The sequence below is a fragment of the Lonchura striata genome, chromosome 3 (assembly GCF_046129695.1).
Source record: "Lonchura striata isolate bLonStr1 chromosome 3, bLonStr1.mat, whole genome shotgun sequence".
Lineage (NCBI taxonomy): Eukaryota > Metazoa > Chordata > Aves > Passeriformes > Estrildidae > Lonchura > Lonchura striata.
Window position 1 is genome coordinate 93387503 of NC_134605.1, and position 24850 is coordinate 93412352.

The 24850-nt window shown below is 36.1% G+C and overlaps 1 protein-coding gene across 6 annotated transcripts in view; it reads right to left on the reverse strand.

Annotated features, from left to right (window-relative positions):
- The window catches only part of ARHGEF10 (Rho guanine nucleotide exchange factor 10), a 123285-nt gene that overhangs the window by 7053 nt on the left and 91382 nt on the right, over positions 1 to 24850 (reverse strand). For all 6 annotated transcript variants that reach the window (XM_021551229.3, XM_021551228.2, XM_031504434.2 and 3 more), the window contains 5 exons: positions 24240 to 24326; positions 22699 to 22922; positions 21468 to 21625; positions 12108 to 12250; positions 6139 to 6313 (listed from right to left, as the gene is read on the reverse strand). In XM_021551229.3, the coding sequence (XP_021406904.1) occupies positions 6139 to 6313; positions 12108 to 12250; positions 21468 to 21625; positions 22699 to 22922; positions 24240 to 24326 (787 nt within the window). The remainder of the gene's footprint in view (positions 1 to 6138; positions 6314 to 12107; positions 12251 to 21467; positions 21626 to 22698; positions 22923 to 24239; positions 24327 to 24850) is intronic.

A 24850-nucleotide genomic window follows, 5' to 3' on the forward strand; every position in this document is an offset into this window, starting at 1 on the left:
CATGCTCTTATGAATAGGCTATGTCTGTATATTCCCAATATAAAACTGAAAAGCATTTCAGTTCACAATACTCAGTAACACTCTATACTCAAGACTCAAGCCTGCTCATGATTACTTTTTTCTCCTAGTTTTTAATCTGTGAAACTCTATCAGAAGTGCTGTGTCCACCTGCCTAAGTTTGGGTCCCCACATACAGGAATGGAATTGGCATATTGGAAGAAGTCTGACCAAGATGATCAGGGGACTGGAGTATTCAAGAAGTACTGTCTGCAACTACCCTGATGGAAGGATGCACAGCAGACAAGACTGTCCACATGTGCACAGTGATATGATAAAGCACAACATGCTCAAATTTAGAGCATGGGAAAATTGTATTCTATGCAGGGAAAAGCTGCATCACTATAAAGGCGGTCAAAAACAATGGGTTGCTCAGAGAGGTGGTGGGATCTCCATCCTATCCAGAAGTGTTAAAAATTTGGCTGAACAAGACCTTGAACAACCAGGTCTAATTAGGCCTTCTTTATGAAGGATGAACAAGACTGCCTCCAGAGTAAGTTCAAATCAAACTTACTCTATAATTCTATGCTTTTCTACAACACTATTTACAGGATTGCTATTTTTCTAGTGAAAACAAAGTAATTTTTGCTTGCAATGCTGACTAAAAATATGTTTGATTCTGTTTAAATGGATTTTAAAAATGGTCTTGGCAAGCTTCAGAAACAGAAACTATGATCTGCCCAAACTTTTGCCCAAGTCTATGGGGAGGAGCATTTAAACTCTGCTTGAAGCTCGAAGAATTTCAGGTTCAAAACATACACTTTCTTGGATATGTTATTAACTCTACATGTAAGAGAGCAGTCATTCCATCTTCATCATAGCTCTCAAACTGTGAATCATTTCATCAGTAGGTCGAGAATTTGAATTCCATGTTTGATTTAACGTGAGTAAACCCTCATGTTCAACACTTTGGAGAAGGATCTTAATTATGGTGTTTCACAAATGAATGCATTTTCTGTCTTGTCCCTTGAAGCTGAGCTAATTTGCATCCAAGAATATGAATTACAGACTCACTGGGAAATCAGGGAAGGAGCAGCTTGACAGTCACCCAAAGCACTTGACTGGAAAACAGGAGACAGACCACAAGTCTTCCCTCACAGAACTTTACAAAACCAAGTATTAACCCAGCAATGGTGTGTTTTAAGAAACTCACACAGGGTCAGATCTGGAATCCAAGGTCTGCCTACCTAAAAGCACATCCTAAAATACCCCAAAGGCACAATGATTGGGTCATCCTGGTCAGGTGTAACAAGGATAAGTTTAAAAGGCTCCATCTACTTGTGCAGACATTCAGACACTACTACGTTGAGTTCCATGAGCTATACATGTTTATGCTGGTAGGACGCATCATCCCTGCTCAGCTAAATGAGCAAGGATATTCTATGTTGTACACAAATTACAAATATTTTGAATATTTTTTGCCTTTTCAATGAGTTTGTTGTTTAGTTTAGTTTGGTGTTAGGTTTTTTTTTTGTTTTGTTTTGTTTTGGCTTTTTTTGACATATTAGTGGGATTAATTTAGTTTCCAAAACAAAGCACACAATAGCACTCCTTCAGCACGAAAGAAGTTCCAAAATAATGCCCAAATACCTCTGTGTTCTGGAATTTCCAAAAATCAGTATCTGAATTCTGTGATTTAGAGCTCAGGCTTGCTCAATTTATTTATGACATGTGAGTCTTCTCCTATCACCTGTACCACAGCAAGTGCAAGCTAAGGTACAAGCTTAGCTTAACTTAGAGTTTATTCTACAAACTACACAAATACTTGAGTACAATTTTTTAACTTTTAATATTATCAAAAGCTTCAAGTGCACTGCTGCCTCTCAATCCCCTGCAGAATCAAGATGCTTCTATTTTTAGAACTTTAATGCTTTTTAAGCATTTAAAAGATGACATTATATTCACGATTTCATACTTCAAACCTGAAACAACTTTTAGACAATAATTTTTACCTGGCAAATACGTGTTACTGTTTCCATACGTAAAACCAGCAAATTATCAGCCAGCAACTTAAATTCTTAAACACTGAGCACAACCTAAAGCATGAAAAAGCTACAGAGCTCAAAACAAAAAGTGCTTGCTGTGAAATCTTGAAAAAGCAGGAAACATTGACATCTGAGAAGATACTTTAAATAATATAAAACAACTATATATATATATAGATTTAAAAATACTGATTTAAAATATTAATTTATTTGTTAGTTATATTTATCTTTGTTATTTTCTGACCTTTTGTTTTGATATAATTCAAATTCAGAGGGAAATATTCAATCCAATTCCCCAGAATGTAATATACATTAAGCAGACAAATTAACAAGAAGGGAGAATGATAAACATATTCCAAAAGCAATAAAATACTCATCTTTAAATAGCAACTTTTAGATCACATTATCCCAATGAGGAAAAACTGTTAAAACCTGTAAAATAATCTGACCAAGATCCTGACTTTACAAGAACTGAAGCCAATAATAAAGTGTATGGTCTACTCTGTGTTCACCCTTCTCAGGTCTCCATTACAACAACCACCAGAGCTGGATAAATCCTCACAGATCCGAATTCAACCCCAATTAGGTGCAAGTACATTGCTCCATATCCTCTTACATGGCCATGCTGCTCCTACAATGTAAAAAACCAGCCCACTGTACAGACCTGTTGGGCTGACCTGAAGTTTTCTCATCATTTTATCATTTCCCAACAGTAATCATAAAGCAACTGCATTTCATGGTCTGGCATCTGGTGGGGTAGGAAAAAAGCAAGCTGTAAAGCCTCAGAGCAGAGTTGATTTTTTTGTAGAGAGGAAATTACACTTTTTTTCCTTTGCTTTTGCCATCTGTTTCCAGGAACACACATGCCATTAGAGGATATATGGATATAAACAGAATATGTCAAGTTAAGCAGAAATCATCTCTTTGTTAAACAGGTAACCTATCATCATCCATATGAGCAATAAAGTATCAAGGTCACTGTAATTACAGTAGTCTCTTTAAAAGGGCAAATTTTTTTAGAGCTGAGGGCAAAAACATGTTTAAGGATGTTCTTTAATAGAATACTGACTGTGACTATGAAAAAACACATGTCTATTCATGTACATGGTTTTTTTGGTGTGAGCTGTGACAAAGGCTGGTGAAAAACTAACTTTCTTCACCCTTCACATACAGATCACAAAATTTAAGCATAAACTTGCTCTACAAATGACATATATTGCACTAGCGAAGTGTGATTATTTGTCTCCAAATGTAAATAGATTTCTCTGCTACTCAGTATGCCCTCTGTTAAGATAGCAGAGTTGTGCTTGGGCTCCTTGAAATGAATCCAGCTGTACTATGAATCCACAGTGAACTAGACAATGAAATAAGAGTTAGCTGGATCTATAACAATGATTATGTTCTTTCTCTCAACCATTCTCTTCCTTTCTCACACGGCATTTGGTCTTTTGTTACAGAACATAATCTTGTTATACATTATTAAGAAATATTTTGGATGACATATGAAGTAAAGGTAGTGCAGATCAGTCTAGACTAAATGTCTATCCCACAGTCCCTTCTGTGATATTGGTTTCATTTCCAGTCCTGCATTCCTACACACAAACTTTCCATAGCTCCAGAAAGTGAGAGCCCTCCAATCTCCAATACTCAGAAGTGGACCCAGATTTAAAATTACCTCCAGCAGATAAAAGAATCTGCCAAACTCAGTCTGGTTTTCTGCATTACTAAACTTCACCAAATCATAAGGACAATTGCCTTCTGTGCCATTTCACTCCCCTATGATTCTGTCCTTTAGAAGACAGAGCGCTGTGATATTTAAACTGTCTTCTCTTAAGAACAAAATTGAGGAAATTTACTGCTATGAGAACTCATTATTAAGGTTATGAGACCCTACTACTCTGCTTAGTTACTGTAGTTATCTTTTAAGTACTGTAACTCACAGTAATCATTCCTAACAATGATATTAAATTTTTCTTTTACTTGTACAATATAACAACAAAAAAAATTCATTAAATTAATGAAGCAACATTCATCTTATTTACATTACTTTTAAGTGAAGACATCTCTAGGTAGCCTATCAGGACAGTAATACATCTTGTTACTTCTAAAATCCAGGGAAAAGAAGCCCAGCGTCTTCAAAGTTATACAGAGATCTTGCCTTTTTATATCTCTCTTCTTAAGACTCTTAGCAATATTTTTACACAAATTTCTTTTCTCATTTCAACACCACTTGAATTTTTACTTATCTGTTATTTCTGCATATTAAGGAACTTCTGTTGAATTTCAGAAAGCTAACAGAGCTATTTCCTTTAAAACTAAACATCATAAAAATCTCTCATGAAGGCAAATACATATATTGTAAATATACAGCTATTTTGCCATGTTGTAATTCAGTTTCACTTTGTTGGTTTTTTTATCCTTTTTTTATCTTAATATATACTATACAGAATTTGATTCTTTAGCTCCTTTTTATTCTGAAACTGTTTTATTATGTAAACCTCCTACTACTCTTTTAGCTTTTTTTGTTGCGGCATTTTTGAGATCATATAAGCAGGCCTGAGAGCTGCTGCTAAATAATTGAAATTCAGTTCATTTTAAGAAAGGAGTCTCCCTTTGAACATTTGCTATAATAATGTCCTACTCCCAAAATAGACTTCCATTTCCATTCACTGGTGTGCTTTCTGTGAAGACACTGAGGGGAAAAAAAAGGAAATAAATGGGTAGGAATGACACCAAGGAGCTATAATTAGCTAAAACTCTTTTACAAAAATAATGGTATGCTATATCAGCAGTTTTATTGCCATGGTAATGAACACAAAGCTAAATTTTTTAATATTTTTACATTCAGAAAATATGTATAAGGGAGGTCTTACTTCTCTTTTCCCCCCTGCTATGAACAGCAGAACATAGATTAAAAAATTAATCTTTTTACAACTGATCTTGATTTCTTTGCACAGTTTTGATGAATTCAATCAAATGATCTATTTAAAGGCAGGTGATTTGCTGCTGTTCAGTGCTGGAGCTATGGCTAAACACCATATGTAAAAAGCACCCTGCCTAGAACATGACAAACAGACAAAATTTTTAATGGATTTTTATTGTAAAGTTAATTTCATCTGAAAGAAAACATGGTAAGAAGAGAGATACTGAAAAAGTGAAACATTTTTGATGTGAGATTTATACCTAACTCATGTGAGAATATAAATGCAATCTCTGTGTGGGAAGAACTGGTTCCAGCTAGAAAAACTAAGCAATAAACCTGGCACACACACTGCCCATAAAAACTGCAGAAGCTTGGTCTACTCCAGTCTACAAACAGGGAGAGACAGAAAGAATGGTTGTCCACTCATGGATATCTCATGCTCAGCCATGCCAGTACCACTTTTCTGTCTCTGTCCTCCCAGCACAGTCCCAGGTCCCACCTGATGTGCTTGCTGATGCTGAGGTCCTTGTCATCCACTTGCTAAACTGATAAGCTATTTCAACTGCCTATTGAACAGCTTCTGTCTTAAAACACGTAAAAAAATTTAATTTTTAAAATTTTATTCTAACAACCACAGGTTAGATCTTAAACAAATCATACAATTCATCAAATTAGAGCTCTGGTGAGCAAAACATTGAACACACTCCAAAATGGCAGCATGTGAATGGTTCAGAGTTCACTGGATCTACTGATATAACTAAAAGTAAGCAAGTGTTTTTTTGGTCCAGATCCCAGGCAAAATGATTTTATCATGCCCTTGATTCTATGGTTCCAAAAGCAAATGCTAATCTCTGCAAAGTAAACACAATTTCATTACAGATTACATTAACAACTGTTTCACAGTCACACAAAAAATACGACCAAAGAGAAGAATCCACCTGCTTATCTAATCACACTGATGACCTCTAAGGAGAAGAGCTGTTACTCAACCAGCTCACTGCACACATTGTTCACCTGGGCAGGAGATGGACTATAACTTACTAAAGCAAATAGTCAGGAGACACCTACCAGACTCAAAGTCTGAGATGAACCTTCTGATTCTGGCCTAATCTACAGCACTGGAGAACAACAGTGATAAAACAAAAAAATCACCATATGATGCAATTCAACTACCTGGCAACATATTGTGAACAGGTGTGGCAATGTTAACATCCTGGAGGTGTTTCAGTGTCTCTGTGTGGAACAGTCGAAGAGTAGATCCAGATGTGAAGGCAATCCAGACTCCCACTCCAGCCACAGCCATGTGAGAAATTACCATCCCTTCCTCTTGATGGGCTTCAAAATGGTTCTGCAAGAAACACAAGGGCTCTGTGGGGAGATGCAAGTCAAGGATATCACTCAACCTTTCTTACCAACTTTTCAGTGTAAGCACCGTATCTTCATCCTCTTTGACAGGGACAAAGCTTCCTCTGCCTTGCTCGGGATATGTTCTGATAGCCATATGCGATGTGTTAATTTCCCTGGGACTTTTTTTGGAAAGATATCATCATCAGTATAGAAGTATTCTCAGCTCTTGAGCCAGGGCTCCACCTAACAACAGAGTAACTCAGATTTTCTGGTTTTTAAAAATATTGAATGATAGGGGCTGGCAAGCCCAAAACAGCTCAGACTTAAAAGGATTTCATATTTCTTTATTTATACTCCTTTGGGAAAACTACTGCAGCTGTACTTTTATCTACAGAAGAACTTCTATTTCAAAAATAAAAAAAAAATTTCTCTTTTGTTCTGCTGGGGGTTTTTCATAACAAGAATAACAAGAATGTAATAAAAAGTCATATTTAGAAAGTAGAGTGTTTAAGAATATAAACACACAATTATTTGCTCAATTACACACATAACTATGTCAGCCTTAATATTGTAGTTTGGTTTTTGATGCTTCTGAATTTCACAAGTATTAGCTATATTGTTTTTCTGTCCTTCAACGAATTGATGCTTCTCATTATAAAAGTCAAAATCCTCTTTCTAAATACAAGTAACATAACATTTTGAAGGCAGGCCTTTTTCCAGTTACAACTTGGCTCCAGTAAGGCAGAAACCTCTCTCTCTGTATGTCTCTATTAACATGTCAGATAAAGCTGTAGTAAAGTTTCTTAATCATTAACGAGAAGGAGGGATTGTTTTCCTCCCAGTTTTGTCTTGTAAGAAGACTGTGAAGTTGAACATAGCCTTTTATTGTTGTGCCAGCTATTACCAGAAAGCCAGTCTGATAAATACAAAACTTTACTTAGCTAAGTATATGACAAACTTTTCCTTGGATAAAAATCTCTCTTTGAGGGGTGTGAAGTAATAAGTGCTCTAATATTCACTTAAAGTATTATATATTCTTTATTACATTTGTAGATAAAATGCAGAAGTACCTCCTCTTTCCTTGTGAAATATACTTAAATTTTCCAGGTGTTACAATTAAATTTCATTTTGGCTTTCTTTAAAATTAAAATCTAAATATAATAGGGTTATAGATATATTGTCCAAATTTTCCATCAAAATTCAACTAACAGGCTAAGATCAGAGAAAAGAATAAAAATTCAGGATTACCACAAAGAATAACTTTTGGTGTTATGCTTAGTAAGCATTTAGGGTTTTTCATACTTTATTACTGCATATATTATTTTCACTGAGAAATTTTCTTTTTAACAATAATGGGAATTATTTCTTGTGTTTTTCATTTGTTAATATTATTCCCCAAATGTTCAGTTTTTAGTAAATGAACAGAATTTTCTCTTCAGCTGTCAGGCAGTGGTTCAGTTATTGAGTGTTACCTTTTGATTCTTTGAATAATAACACTGCAGAACCTAAGGTAAGCAACGCTGGCAGGCACATGTATATTCACTGTTTTCTTCAAGTAACCAGTATTCATTCATTGCCAAATTATATACACAACTTGAAAATCATAAGATTTATTCAACAGAAGAATTTATCTATAAAAAGCACCTTTCAAAGTCAAAAACAGTCCTTATGACTAGATTTGCTGATATTCTCATCATGCATGTTCCATTGCAAAGATGATTCTAAACTATTTACTTTGTTTATAGACTCATACATCCCTACACTGGTGACTAATTTGCTTTTGAGAACTTCTAGTGTATAGACCATGGATGCTAAAGCAAACCTGACCAGAAACTTACACTCTTTGAAATTAGAAGAAAAATGAAGAAGACTGTAAAAAAAGAATTTTCTTTGGAGTGATCCAACCACAGCTGACAATTATGCTGGTACCACTGAAAACAACTTACACATGCATTTTTGCCACATTCCAGTTTTAATAGCCAGCTCATAATACTCCCACTTAAGTCGGTCCTGCCATTTGTACAGCTGTCTGCTGGAACACAAAGACCCACTTGAAGTAAAACTGTATACTGCAAACATGACAAGACCTGTAGAAAGACCTATTCTTCTCATTGAAAGGGTCTTCTAACATGGAACAAGAACATATCCCAAAACTGCACCTTCTTATGCATAAAGGATATCTTGGACATGTTTCAATTACACATCTATCTGAAAACCTGTGAACTGGTCTTTTACTTCTAATTTTCTTTCCTTTCGATTACAAGAAAGACAGATACAAAGGAACAAAGATGTCTTATTCCTTTTGTTATCAAAAGAATTAAATTAATTTTCTTTTTCTCTTTCAGTATTCATACCTACATTCCTCTTGCCTGGCTTTTCCTCCTCAGGCTCTCCCACTCTAACTACAGCAGCACAGGAACTGCAGAAGGCACTGTGGATGCCACAGCCCAATGCAGCTCACCAGTGTTCCAGCAGTGTGGGACACAGCAGAGCCTTTCTTTTAAGGGAGTGCTCACTTACACCAAACAGCTGCACCAAGAGATGAACCACAATTTCTTCAGCTTCAGATGAAGAGGATAATGGGTGCCATTACCTTCAACATCAAACAAATGTCTTTCACTGCTTTAAAGAAGTTACAACACTTGGGCAACACACATGCATGTGTTGGAATTTCCATATTTTTGTTTACTCAGCTTAACATTTCAGTGTAACCCCTATATAGATAGCAAAGTTTTAAAAACAAGACAAAACAGACTAGGATAGAGTGGCACTCAACCAGTGACTTTATTCTGTTAAATACTCTGGCACTTTTTGAAGTTTTGAAACAAGCACAAACTGCCTTTGCAGAGCACAAAGAGCTCCAGGCCCAGAGACCATTATCAGATGTAGGTCTGTAACCAACAGCAAAACAACTGTCAGATCTAGGGTCAAAACTAAGTGACAAATTTCTTCTTCACAGAAAAAGGATCAGAGTATGTAATTAATATATAACAGCAATTGATGCATTTTTCATGTGTGCCCTGCCAAGGATCTTGAGGCATTGTGCCAGTTTGGGGCATTGTGCCAATAAAAGTCATTACTAAAATATTTTATTACAGTAACATATCATTAGAACAAGTGAATTGAGAGTCTTATTCATATCAGATGGGGGAGAAAAGCAGCAGTAATATCCAAATCCAATACACACAATACCAAACCTGCTCATTTACTAAAAATTATTAAAGAAAGAAAAAATCTTAAATAAAAATCTTAGCAAAGCAAGGAGGCATGGAATGAGATTGATTTCAAGGATAACATACTTTGCACTTAGCAAATGCACAGACAGTTAAATATGAGATACCTGTGAAGCAAAGAGTGCCTCACAAGGACAAGTTTAAAAATAGACTTGAATATGCTCATGGACTTGCACAAACATGGCCTTAAAATCTAAAGGCCTTAGAAAGGCCAGATGCCTTTACAGATAAAGTACTTGATGCAGAGCACATAGTATGCATACATGACAGTAGCAATGAAGTAGCAAGCAGCTGCATTGCAGTATACATGGAGTATCTCCACATTAAGTATATGGAGATATAAAGGAGTTCAGTGAAGAGGGAAGAGAAACAGGTGAGCCCTGTGCAACACCTGGATTCATGCTGATACAGCAAAGATCATGTTAATGCAAAAGATCTTGAGTCAAATCATTACAACAAACTTTCAACAAGAGAGAGCACAGAGGGAAAGCAAACATTTCATTGCTGCTGCTTCCCCTTATAGCAAAGATTCAGCTCTTCACCGTAAGGAAGAGGCAGCTCAGATGTTAAAATATTTGATATACATGGGAGTTTAAATTGCCTCATGCATTGTATAATATTGAAACAATATTGCCAGTGAACCTGGGAAGGACAACATAGCAGATCACTTTTTGAAACACAAACCTAGGAAGTTATCAAAACAAGTAGGCAGCAAAACTGAAAACATCAGTAACCTGTTTAGTCTGGTGAGATGATGAGAAAAAGATCAGTATGCCTTAATACCCATAAAGAAGCAAGAGAGAATCATTGCTCATTCACAATTCTATGGGGAAGATGACACACTAGGCCATGAATATTTGTGTGAAATTAAAAAGATGACCCTCAGCCAGACATACAGAAAATCATCATGTTCTTGAACAAAATTATTGATATTGAAAAAACATTACTCAACCCATATGCACCATTTCTTATATGTTGCTTGCTGCAGCACTTATTGTGTGTGCAACAGACCTATAATAACCTGAGCTCTGAATACAACAGATGGCTTAGTTGAGAAATGAGAAGAAACCTCCTGTGATGCTTTTGTAGGAAAATCTGTAGTAACAGCTGAAAAATGAAACTGCTGTGTCTGAGAGATATTGGTAGAGTACTTGCTATTTTATGTCTCCAAACTTCTGTTTTCAACACTGCAGTCCATGACATTTTACTGTATTATGACAGAATAAGCTTTAAACTTTCTTTAACCCTCAAAGTTTGTTTAACTCTGTGTTTGTTCTCCTCTGCCAAAACAGCCCAGCATGGCCCAAACTGCAGCCATACCACCAGATTTAGGGAGAGCTTTGTTACAGAATTAGGCCAGACTTGCCAAACCTATTTACAGAGACCTGGCTCTACGTATCCAGCTTCACACAGGAACAACCTGGCTGTGATTTCTTACTATTTTCCTAGAGAAATTTTCTTACTGTTTTCTGAGAGATTTTACCAAAGTCTGTAGAATAGCAACCATGTGTCCCAGAGGCTGTGAAGCTAACAAAGGACCTATCCAGATCAATCATCCAAAAATCTTTCCCTAATCATACCATTCAAAATACTAACAAAACAAGCCTTAAAGAAAAGCAAAATAAGAGAATATACAAACCAAGCATCTTATTAGATGAAACAAATCTCTCAGAAAACACAGAAAAAGAGGAAATTAGGATGTTAGTTATTTCTCTGCAAACCCATGACAGTGACTCACAGAATCAATTGTACCAAACAGACAATTGTTGGGAGAAAACATGATCATCAAAGAAAAAAATGCAGCAACAAAGCACACAAAGAAGGAGGCTGTGAGCTCATTATGACTCCTGTTGAAAAAGCTTCACGGCTGTAAACATCATGCAATTCAGCAACACTCTATTGTAGGTTGAAGGAGAGGTTGAACTCTTGATGCTTCATCAACTGTTAACTTTGGACTACTAAGATGTTCTTTTGGTTAAAGATGTAATTTTGACAGAAATAAGGGCTTAAAATTTTCTGGAAAATGTGGTCAGAAATGTGAGTTTGAACACTCTTCTCTCATTCTGAAAAAGCCAGCTTTTGCGTGACTATTCATCAGAAACTGCTCTTATGGAAATAAAATTTTTGTAGGCCACCAAGAAGCAAAACTCTGAAAAATTGTATTATGAAATTATCACAAGGTACAAGTAACATCTAACTATATAAAGGCAGTCTCTTAGTTAAGCCTTCTTCTGTAATTAACATAAAAATCCTATAGGCACCTACTTCTCTGCTGCCTTATGTCAGATTTAATTTTTAAGACAATCTCTTGCCCCAAATACTCTATAATTTCCAAGCACCTTACAGAAACCAGTGGGTAAATGGCAGCAAGGTTTGAAGAGACATCAGCAGAGAACACAAGAGCAGAATTACAAACTAAGAGAGTGAGATTTAAAAGAACTGAGACCACATTCAATAAAAAGCTCCCAGTCATGATGCTTCTTAAACACATTTTCATCTTTAAAATTTCACCATTTATACTCTGAAACGTAATAGGTGAGCAATGCTTTTAAAAGCACTTACCTGTATGGAATGTGTCACAGTGCTGATTATAAAAATTTGTCCACCACATGCAGCCCAAATGGTCTCCTCCATCACAAGCAGACTTCTAACAGGCAGAACCCCCAGTTTAACTATCTTCTGAGGTTCTGTGTTCCATGTCCCATCTTCAATAAAAAGAGAAGAAAGGTTATACACAACCAAATGGTGATCTTTGCTTTAAAACAATTCTGAAAAGTCCACTGCTTTTTCTGCAATTTGCCACTTCCAGCTACATGGTGATTTGTGTATGGTTCCTTTTAGCTTCCAGGGTAAATTCGTAAGGCTAAAAAACAACATTAAGGAGAAAACTCAAACTTAAGCACTCATATAACTGTTAACAGAGTAAATTTTATCTAGATTAAATGACAATTCAGGAATACCACATTGCTGATACAACTGCTTTCCTTTCCAGAGGAAATACAGCCAGAAATACATGGCTGACACAATTGTCCCCAACTCAGAAGGAACTCACAGCCAACTCATTTCAAGATGAATCAATTTCTAACTAGGACAGAATCATCCTTCATGTACAAAGTTGTCAGGAAGATTTTTACTGTAGGCTCTAATGAGTGCAGATCACTCTCTAAGAGCATTTTAATGAAATGGACCTTCCTGCTACTAGATGCTTCAATTAAGATGGAAATTAAAAGAAAAAAAAAAGAAGAAATTAAAACTTGGTCTTGTGCCATATCTTCACTTTTCTTACTTTTTCCTCTAATTATAAAACCCACAGTGTTTTCTTTGCAGATCTAAATTAAATTATGCATGTGTACGTGGTACAATCAGTTATTCAGAGAGGTTCTGATAAGATGTGAGAACCCCAGGCTTGCTCTGGGGTCTCATGTGGTGGTAAAATTTCTCCTCCAACCCGCACTTCCAAAGAAAAGCTCTGCAGGCTTTTGCTGCTCAGTCTCAAGGCAGTTTATTGTGAGTTATCTAAAAGATTGTCTTCTCGGGCTGCGGCTGCTTGGTCAGCAGCCCGGGCAGAGGCACACACACACCCTGACATCCTCTCTGTCTGCTGTCTGCTTCTTCTCTCCCCCGCCCAGGGCTGCTGCTATCTTTTATATGTTATATTACGTATAACATGTTTATAGTTTCCCCCCAATACCTACTACCTATATTACAAAGTGCTTTTCTACTCTAAACCAATCTGTGAATGCCAACATCACCAAGAACATGGAGGCAAGGAAGAAGAAGGAGGAAGAACAGGATCAGCCCACTTTCCTCCATCTTACAACTTCTGACCCCCATGTACAAACTAAAAACCCCCCTGTACATGTGCTAAAACCCCTCTGCACAATACTAAAAAAATTTCCCCTCTGTTTTGTAACTACTTTTACTATATTATCTAACCTTTTGTGACTGCTTGTTCCACCTCCAAAGTTGGTAACTCCTTCCATGGCTCAAACTCAAAATCACAGCTGTTTCCAGCTGCCTGCCAGGGTCTAAAATGCTTCTGACCAAGGCCTGGAACCTCCAAAAAATGTCTGAGAGACATTTTGAGTTCCAACAGCAAGAACCGCATACTTCCACCCACTGCTGTGGTCACTCTCAATTGCCATCTCTTTGAAACAAGGACTAGCAGATTATTTATCCCCAAATTTAAGAACCAGCAACATAGGTTTTTGAAACAGTTGTGACTTTCTCTTTTATACATACAAATTGGCATGTTAAGTACATCAATAATAATTTTAATGTTTTTATGTTAGTTTATATATTGAAAGTGCTCACTGAATATAGTCTCAATGGTGACATTTCTATACATTATGATTTATTAATAGTATAAAAATCTGTTAAAAGTAACTGGGTTTTACACCAAGATAAAATATTTTAAAAAGCACCATTTCTTCATTGCAAAGCCTTCTTCCTGCACAAGCTGCAGAAAAGTTGTCCACTTTTCTAACATTGGTTTCAACTCAGTAACCACCTAAATTTTGATTGATGAGACCAAAGTAAACACATCTTTAGGCAAGCACTTAAGTACAATTTTTTCTTTTCCCTCCTGAAAACAAGTGCATCTTCTATTATTTGCTTAGGGAATGGGGTCATGAAATTTCCTGCTTCTTCAATCACAGTAGCAACAACAATAATGAGAAGCCTCAGGTCTGGAGTACTTCTCAAAATTTCTTTCATCTACGTGATACAACCTTTGCTGAGTCATTCTCAGGATGTGGCTCTCTTCTGAAAGAATCTTTGTAGATGTGACATTTAGTTTCAGGCTGTCAAAATAATTTTCATTATTTTAGTTTCAATTGAGAGGAGTGCTTCCAGTCATTAGCCTGCAAACTTTCCCAGTAATGTCAGAGTCACTCTGTGTTCTCTATGACTCATATGTATTATTAGTAATAAACAAACTTCTGGAAAAGTTTTCATTCTTCAGCAACCACATTACCCATAAATTAAATTATAAATTGGATGCTGCCCATACTCTGATTGCTGTAACCACTGTAGGCGCTGCAGACCCTTTACAGAGTGAAGCTGCATGCGTGCGTGTCACAATTTTCACTGTGCAAGGGATGCTGACTGCAGAATTTTAATAACAATCTGTACACAGCACCATTCTCAGGGATAAACCCAGCATAATTCTGTCTTTTCTGAAGGATAAGGACCATGAGTTTGGGCAAGGAGCAGATATGCTGAGCAAAAAGCTATCTTTTCTAGTTGTATTTTCACACTGAAAAAACTATTAATATAAAACAAAATTTCACAGAACTTGACAAGTCTATCTCTTAAATACATTCAAGCTATACATTAATTTATATATAAAGCATAGCTGATACTGAAACAACAGGAAAATAAGGATTTTCAGGATCTCAACTGTGGACTCATTTACATTTTGCTTAAACTAAATTTCAAATATCTAATGTGTTTCTTTTGTTTTAAATCTGGACCTGTATGTTTTGAAGTTCTATGTAACTCTTCAGATGACTAAGCATTAAGCAAAATTTATAATTTTGATCAATGTAAGAAGGTGATTTCGATACTATCAATGTTATAAATACCACCTGAGTAATGAATATCTGATTCAACATATATGTCTAAAAAAACTCACCTCTCACAAAACCATTTTCTGTTGGTGTGTGTGTTAACACAGTACTTAACAATCCAGTTTAAGAGTTTTGTAGGATTGGACATATGAAGAAGGTGAGATAGAATTCTCACGTCTTTCGTGTTATCACAATATCTTGAAAAAATCCCCTGAAATCTCACTTGATGCACCAGGCCAGGAAAAATCCAAAACCATCACTCTATCTTATGACCCTAGTCATGTGATAAGGCTCTTTTATTTCTCTGGTGCTTTTTTATTTCCTCTTGCAAACACTGATGTCTTCTAGATCAGACCGCATCTGAGACAGATGAGGGGAAAAAAGGGTAGGGGAACACTCTCCAGTCTAGTAATTAGAACAGCATTCAAAGGATGTGTCAGCTGTGTTCTGGACCCTGCCTCAATGAATGACTCATTAATTATACAAAGTGGAATGGCACCAGGAGGACAAATGAAGCCCTGTGCATCTCTCTCCTTTCATTTTGTGGCCAGGGAAATCTCTTGAGAGCATGGAAAGCATGGGTAAAAATCCACTCAAGCAAGGCAAGGGATTAAGCCTGATAATCCAACATACTACTGTAAATGCTTTAACCACAAGCTGGCTAAGAGTAAGATCATGACTTCATTTTGCTGACCAAGAATTTTATCACCTTCTCCAAAATTAATTAGCAAGTCTGTGTCTAGCTCACAAGTTGTTTAACACTATCAAAATCACGCTTTGAAGAAAACATGATACTCTTCCTGCTTCTCTCTCCAGATATCAGCAGACCCTGTTCAATACCTGCACCAACTTCATGTTTGACACTGGCTGTTTCATGTAATCTGTCTGAGCCAATGCTCATTCCTTCTAAAATCTAAGGGAAAAGAAGCATTATCCCTATCCAACTTGTGTAAATACCTGCAGGTTCAAGACATGCTTATCTAAGTAAGTCAGTTTCAACAACTGACACTACCCAGGTATTTAAAATTAGTCACAGCACTTGCAAAGAAGATAAGGAATAGCTTTGTTTGATGCTATAAAATTCTTTGCTAGTTGCTGACTAAAATATTTTTTTTTTTTTCCTGGCAAAAGAGAAAATAAGGAAGAAATGGAAGCCAAGGTAAAACTTTTCCCAACAGAATCTCAAGGCATATCTCATGAGGATGTGAGTTGCAGGTACAGATGTTTGTAGGAAAGAGATGTGTCTACAAAATCTGAGAACAGGGTCAAAGATAGAAAAAAATCCAGGGGCTTCCGGATCTATTAATATTTTTATGAATCATATATTTATGTTGTATAAAAGATGTTGTATATAAGATGTTTGATATTTGGATGTAGGTAAGTATTTAAAAAAATAGAAGACCGATATTATACTAATAGATCTGTTATGTCACTGTGTTATTCCAATATTTTTAATCCTCTTTGTAACTTATATTTCTCTAGAAGTTACATGCTCTAGTTTATATACCAGTGTTGGACAGTATCTTGCAATGCATATATCATTTAGCTGCATCAAAGTAAGGTCTTTCATGCTTATAAAATGAGACTTCAATGTAAAAGGACATTATTTCCATTGGTGAATTTTGTTATTAGTCTTGTGATTTTTATGAATTTAAAAAATTAGTTACCTTCCTATTTGATTAAACTTGAGTGAATAAAAGAAGTTTTAAAACAATGTCCATTTTATAAGAAAAGTTTTAAACCAATGTTTATATTATCCTTCTATGGTTTGTTTCCACAAAACTCAATGAGGAAAAGTAAAATTATTTTACAAAAATTTATAAGAATAGGCCTCCAATTATTAATTTATAAATATTTAAAATATTTAGTAATTTTAAAAATTGTAGTTAGTTGATGCACTCAGGTCTTCATATGAGATAACCTATTAACATATAGTTTATTTCCTCAGAAAGTCTTTTCAAAGTTTGTAATAGTCTTCCCTTCTTTTATTCTTTCAGTCTAGCTGAACTGAGCAAGTGTTTTTGTTGACAGCTTCCTCTCTTGCTTAGCAGCACTATTGATGATTTCAGCAGAGCTGCCAACACAGCCCTGGGAACAGCAGTTCTTGGTTAATTAGTGCAGTGGAGCAAAAACATTTTTTCCATCACATGGTACATAATCCAGCACTGTGGAGGAGTAAAATGGTACCTACAGAAGTCAAAAGTTTAGCACATTCCTTATCACTTGGAAATAAGATGAGACACTCAGGCCTGCTCTTTTAAACAATGTGTAACTAGGAATGTCCTATAGTATGTATGCACACTCAATTTTTCTCCAACATGCATCAAATTCTTCAAGCTAAATAGCTGACAGAGGTCTTCCTACTGTTATACAGGGGGTGGTGCTGAGGTCCTGGCATGAGATACACAAATAAGACTGAAAGCACTGTCAACATATTTCTGTTGATGAGTACTATGTGACAATGCAAAGACAACAGTATTTTATTTCTGTTTCAGTATCACTGCTCTAGTCTTCTTCTTAACAGCTTAATACCACTGCTTATTTTTCATAGCAATACCTCTCATAACATCTACCTAAAGTGGCAATCGCATGCTCTTCAGACAAGCTAGAACAATACATGGATCCACTCAAGCTCTGACATTGACATCAGTGTTTTCTGTTCCACATATTCTTCCTTTCCTCAATGTGTCAGAGAACACAAGGGTCTTACCAAATCCATCAAGGTACCTCACCAGTCAACTAACATGCTACTCCTGGTATAACTGTTTCCCTTACTCTTGTATTTCCTCTCAGTTTTTGTCATTTTCCTCAATATTAATCCTCTCAAAATGCTCCTATGATTAGTGTCACAAAGGCTCTTTGGACAGGTAAGTCATCAAAATTTCTGACCAACTTCAGAGCTCCCTAAGTTCTCAGCAGTGAAGTCTCTTCTGTTCTGTGCATGGCCAAAATTGCCCCAGCTATTATTTCACCAAACCAAACTCCAGTTTGGTTTAAAATATTAATTCTTCTACTTTCTGCCACAATAATTCTGAGTTTGTATTTTCTTTTTCCCGTTTCTTTCCTGTACTCTTTACAGGACTTTATGAAAAGGAAATGTATATCAATGTCTAGAAGAAAGGAAGCTGGAACTGACTACAGTATATCAGGAACAATACACCTATATTACATAAAGATTGTGATTTCCCTTTCCTGCTTTTCTGAATGGAAGTCAAACACGTGCTGACCTTTTTTGCTATTACATCACTCAGAAAACACATCTGCTGGTCTGTCTGCAATCATCACAAAGGGGTTTTGTTATGTTTTTTAAACAAAGACAATACAAAACACTTTTCCATTAACCTCTTCTAAGCATGTTTTGCATGGAAATATTAACTCAGCCTGAGGCAAACACTAATGGCAGAATTTTTCAGACTGATAACTGTGCAAAAGAGAAATTTTGCTATCCGCATCACTCCCCTTCCTATACAGAATAGCATTTAATTCACTAGCTGTCTCACAGTTCCCAAAACAAGTCTTCTCACACACATAAAATTAAGGATTAGTGAGGATAATTATCAGGGGTACTGTTTTTACAATTAACATATTAGCTGACCTGCACCCTGGTGTTCTGTGATATTTTCACAAATCATGTTAGCTCACATTTAAGAGCCAAGTAGATTTTATTACTTTTTCAAGACTTTGCTTTCAGCTTGTGTTCAAATACATTAAGATATGCATTTTTAAGTACCTAAAAATACATAAAATACTGAAAAGTACTTAAGTACATTTTACGTCATATGTGAAAGTACATGAGGTGTCTCACTAAAATATGCCCACCCTCCAGAAAGGAAGTTGTGCACCTCCTACTCTCTCACTGACATGGCGTTTGCTCTTTGGTTTACTGTAAGACTTCTCAGTTTCCATTTTTTTACTGCTTCAAAACAAGATTTTCTGCAGCCAGAACACTCTGGATGCTGTAGATCTGACATAGTTCTCTAGTGAAGAAAGTCAGATGTTCGTAAACAAATATCATGGATATTTATATGCACTGACCCCTCTGAGAACAACTGGAGAAATTAGAGCTATTTGGGTCCTGCAAACCAAATTATACAAATCACAAGTCTCTGACTGCATAGAGTAAGCCATCGAGCTTCAGTGACTGAACTGATCCACATAGTTTCTGCCCAGGGAGGAAGACAAAAGGACCCCAACTCTACAACAGACTGTGAGATAGATTTTCATCCTAGAAGAAAGATAATCCTTTCTCATACATGGAATCCTGTAACAACCATTTTTCCTATGCATCTCACAGTATTTGTCCTTCTCAGGCTTCAAACCAAGATGTAATGCAGGGATATATTTCACATTCACTTTTAAATCTTAACCTAATCTCCGTTATGATGATAGACCAAAACCCAAGCTGAAGTGGCTGAAAAGCAACCTCCTCTGCAGAACAGAAGGCAACCCTGATGAATTGCACAAAGCTCCTCAGAGGTTGCATTCCCCCTCCCTCACATTCCACTGCTTGGATTCCTTTGTTTGGTAAATAGGTCAGGCTCATAAAAACACCCCTCCAGGGCTGAATGCCTCACATAACCACAGCAGCCAACATAAGGAAGATGGACACTAACATGGCAGCAGCTGAATCACACAACTTCCATGGGGCATGGAGAACTATAATAAGCCACACCAAGCAAGCAGTAAGGAGAGGGACTACAAGATTAACTGACAGAAGTCAGAGAAATATCATTATTTCCCTTCTCAAAGTTCCAATGACCATGACTCAGACTTTGACAGGCTCCAGGAACATCTCACTGCCCAAAACCAGTGTCTTCAGAAGAAGACAAACAGGGCATGCTAGGATCCTGGTCAATGCAATAACCTCCATCTCATAACCAGACTAATGCAGTCTGGTTAACAGCTCTGCCCCATCTTTAACATTCTCTGTAGATATGCAACCCATTAATCCTTTCTTAGCTATACTGCCAAGGATAGCTGTCAGTTGTGTTTTTTAAGTGGTCTTTTCTGGAAGAAGGTGAGTGATAGTAATTGCAATCTTAGATTAAATACGCCAGCACCTTTCAGAGAAGATGACAGATTCACTTTAATATCCCTCCAGGTATGTAGAGAAACTGAAATACCAAAAATATTATTAATCTAGGATCAAGACCTCTCTCCTGTGCCTCAAAAGCAAAAAAAAAAAAAAAAAAAAAAAAAAAAAAAGCTTTAAAGGGAACTAAGATCTAATGTTTGGCTTCGGATGAGAGACAGCAGCTTAACAGGAAACATACTGGGTTGAAGACAATTGGACAAGGGAAGTCTCTTTGCCATCACTTTTTACCCAGATCTTTGCTGCTTGAGGAAAAAAAAACAAACATCCTCTAGCTTTCCCAAACAAATTCTGTGCTCTAAGAGTGGATGTATAATTTGTCCCAAAACTACAGATACTGAATTTGGTTCCTCAGATACTGGTAGGATTTAGTAGCCAACGTACAGTGCCACACAAATTCAGCTGAACTGTTCACAGGGCCCACCTCATTAGAGAAGCATGACAACCATCATTACTGCAGCTCACAAGCAAGGCAGATCTCTGCAGCCTCTGTACTTCACCAGGTTAGGAGTCTCTGTGCTAACATTTCACTTAAAACGTTAAGGTTTCAAACCTTGAGCAAAGCCTCACTGATTTTGTATTGAAACACTAGATATATATACAATACTGCAGGGAAGTTAGTGAGATGTACTGAAAGCACCTGAACCAGCTCTGGAAGACAGTTTTGGTTCAGAAAAATTGCCTGGGATTCTCCTTTATTCAAATTATTTCAGCCAATTATTTAGCTAGATACAAAACAACCAACTGTGATACTAATAAAAAAAGGAGGCCTGCTATAAAATACATGAACTACACACATAGGAACGACATTCCAGCTGTACAGTAAAAATGGGGCTGTCATTTTAAATGAAAAATAAAGAAATCTCTACCAATAGGGCATTTCTGTGTTTCATACTCACCAATACTTGATAGTTGAGAGAAAAAAGCACTGTGCTGTGTAAAATACTGTGTAATAATGTGTAATGCTGTTAGCACATACATTTCTGGATTCTTGCAACACTGAAGACTTTAGGGTTTAAGGGGGAAAATCAATTGTCATATGCATGTATGGTGAAAGTGGGAACAGTATCAAAGTTCCTACTATCCTTCAAAAAGAGACAACAAGTCTCTTCAGACATACCGGAAAGAGTAGTAATCCTAGTTCAGCAGTTTTACAAAGAATTTTCAGAAAATACATTAGTGGAAAATTGTTTCTGCCAAAATACACTGACATGTGAGTTCCTCAGGATGCCATGAAATCATATCACTATTCAGCATTACCTTCTGCTTTTGTGTAGATTGAAATGTTTCCATTTACCAAGCCAGCAAACAAGTACTGTGACCTATATGTTAAGCTCATAACAGTTGATTTTTCAGGAGTGAAGAAGTGTTGAAGCCGAATCTTCTTTGAGCCTTGGCAACTTTTGTAAATAGAAATGCTACAGAAAGAAGCAAGAAGAAACAGACCTGTGAAATCATACTTTACGTAGTTCTTGCTAGAATATGCAAAAGAGAATTTTAAAATAAAATATTGAGGAAAAGAGGATTTTCTCCTTCAATTCTTGACACCCCAGAATGTCTGCATAGACAACTTGCAATTACTGAACATTGACATATGACAACACATTCATATTATCTTGTCTGCAGAAACACTTAATCAAAAAAGAGACATAATAAAAATTCTGCTTCAAGTCCTTATGATGAGTCTACCTAAAACTTTAATTAGTTAAAAATAAATTATTTTATGTGGAGAAGTAGGGAAAATAAAAAAAAAAACTCACTACCGGACATCACTTGCACTTAAAATTTCCACAATTCCTATTGATTTTTACAATGGGTATGGTAAGAATATTGTTAAATATGGAATTAAATCACTGATTTCTAGAAATGGCATTTTCCTTGGAAAATTTTATTTTCCTGCATTTATACTGGTTACAAACACCTTCAAAAATCACATGTAGTTACACACCTATGACCTCCCTAACTGTAACAAGATCTCTTTGCCAACTGACCTCTAAGTTTAGAATATGTAGCCTTGTTCTTCAACACAAATCAAGGGATGGCTCAGTAGGCCATCAGTTCAAAGACAGCAAAGTAATTCATGTCAATAGTAAATAGCAATATTTTTTTTTTCATGTGACAAATCCTGCATAACATGACACGGCAGATAAATGGATTTCTTTTTGCCATTCTGAAAATTGTCTAATACCTGAAGATTACCTTGTAATGTTACAAATGTAGTATTTATATTTTTCAGATACAATAAACTAATCCTCTTTCATCAAAAAGATGCCCTGTTTTAATTTCAAATACCACACAGTGTCATTTTAAATAATGTAGAGTGAATTTTACCCTTGATTTAAGTATAAATGATACCTTGAGATCACTAGGATAACGATTGTATACTTTTTTAAAAAGGAAACATTTTCTTGGAAATATCTCACACAGTTTTGCTATAGAATAGCAAACTTAATCAGTAAATCATACACATTACACCAAAACCAAGAATCACCTTCCTTCTTCCATGCCAAGGCAAATAGTAGGCACATTACACGTTTTTGTAAGAACACTTTCAGAGTCTGGAGCTTTGTTTAGCTCTTTCAGCTTCTCCTCCTCTGGTATGTACACCATGCAGAGAATCCGTGATTCCACATTGAAGCACTCAATAACCTTGGGGCTGGAGCTTTGAAACGAGACTATTGCAATCTGGCCCATCTGATTAGTACAACTGCCAATCTGAAATGAAAAAGGGAAAATTAAAAAAAACCACAACAAACCATGACTGATGCCTGTATCCAGGAAGATCAACATGTACAAGAAGGAATGATTGGAATGTTAACTGAAGAGTGCATCTCAAGTTATATGTGCCAATATGAATTTTCATGCATTAAGACATAAGAGTAATTCAGCACAAATAGAAGATATATAAAAACCTTATACATTCAATCTTGCCTTCTACACTCAAAAAAAAAATACTGTGTTTTTAGAGCAGGAATAATATTATGGCCTAGTCTGATATCTGACTCAAATGTGTATACATTATATAATGTAATTACTGTAAGTATCTGTGCAACATGCTATTTTAATAACTAGTGTTCTAATTGTCTCAGATTCTTTTAAAACAGGTAATATGGCTGAGGCCTGTCCTTTGCACAGTAACAGGTCTACAAAGAAATGCTCCGTCCAAAAAGAAAGAGTCTTGTAAACTTGTTGATACAGGAACCCAAATTTCTCCCTGATCCAGAACTAAGTATCATAAATATGTCCAAAAACTTGCACATTTTACAGATCAGGGAGAAGTAAAAAAAATGTACCCAAGCACAGTACATGTTTTTGTATAGTAACTCTTTCTGTTTATACAAAATAAAATAGGAAAGAGAAAGAATATTCTGTAGCAGCAGAAAGATTTCATTTGCATGTTTTTGCAACTACTGTTTACAAATGGCAAAGACAAAAGGAAATTTTATGGGTTGCCTTGAAAGCCACCACTAAGAAAAGCTGTTTCTAACTTTTAATTTGCAAGGGCTCCCTTAAACTTTCAGTATTGTAGTAATTAGAAAATCTCCTGAAATAATTAGCTTGCCATTTTTTTTTTTTAAGAACAGCTTCTATCCACCTCATATTTTTTTTTTGCTGGAATATCTGCATATCTGGGGTCACAGCAATATGTAGAGTAAGTTTTTTTCCCTATGTAGATTTAAACAGATTATTTTTGGCTAAAAATTATTGAAGTATGAAAACAGTGTAAGCTCACACTGGTTTTTAGCAGCAATTGTTAAAAATTAGCACATAACTCCCTTCTGAATGTGCTCAGCACTTTGGAATTCATTCTGTGCTGAACAAATTACACACACTTAACTGACACCCTACAGAGACCAGCAAGACCACACGGACAAATTAGTAGCTAATATTTTCTTTTTAAACAAATAAACAAAGAGAAAAAACAACCCAACATTTCTTTCATACCTACATATTGTTGAGCCACAAAAAGCAGTGGAAAGAAACAGGAGACAACAACTTTCAGATTTTACTTTGCGTAAAGATTGCACTTACCCAAAGAAAACCATGTTCCACAGCACAGGAATCTGACTCTGTTTCTCCAGAAAGATATGGCTCAGGATTATAAGCAGCACATTCAATCTTCAAAGAGAGGAAAAAAGAGCTGTTAGCACTTAAACAAAATATGCCTATTTCTGTCTATTTTAGTTTGTAATTAGCTAAAGCATTTAAGGATATCAAAGAATCTCGTAAGCCAAGAAGTCAGTTTAGTTCACCCAGCTTCCCCTGAGCAGGGTCAGTGGCACAGATACTGTTCCTGACAAATTCCTTATCTACCCTACAGACCTTCACTGCCAAAGACTACAAATTCTCTTTTGCTGATCTGCTCAAATGCTTAATGACTTTTATTAAGCTTTTTCATGTCCCCAAACTGACACCATCCCTGATGTAATCATTAGCCTGTACCTCTCATCTCAGACACCAGGTACTTACTTCTCTTTCTTTGCAGTGTCCTTTTACATGTAAGGCTGATATATGTCATGACCCTGCCTGAGACACCTCTTCATTAGGATAAATTAACATTATTACTTAATTACATATAATTTTTTTTAAACAATTGCTTTTTCAAATTTTTGTTTTTAAACTTATTATTGCCACTTTTTCAA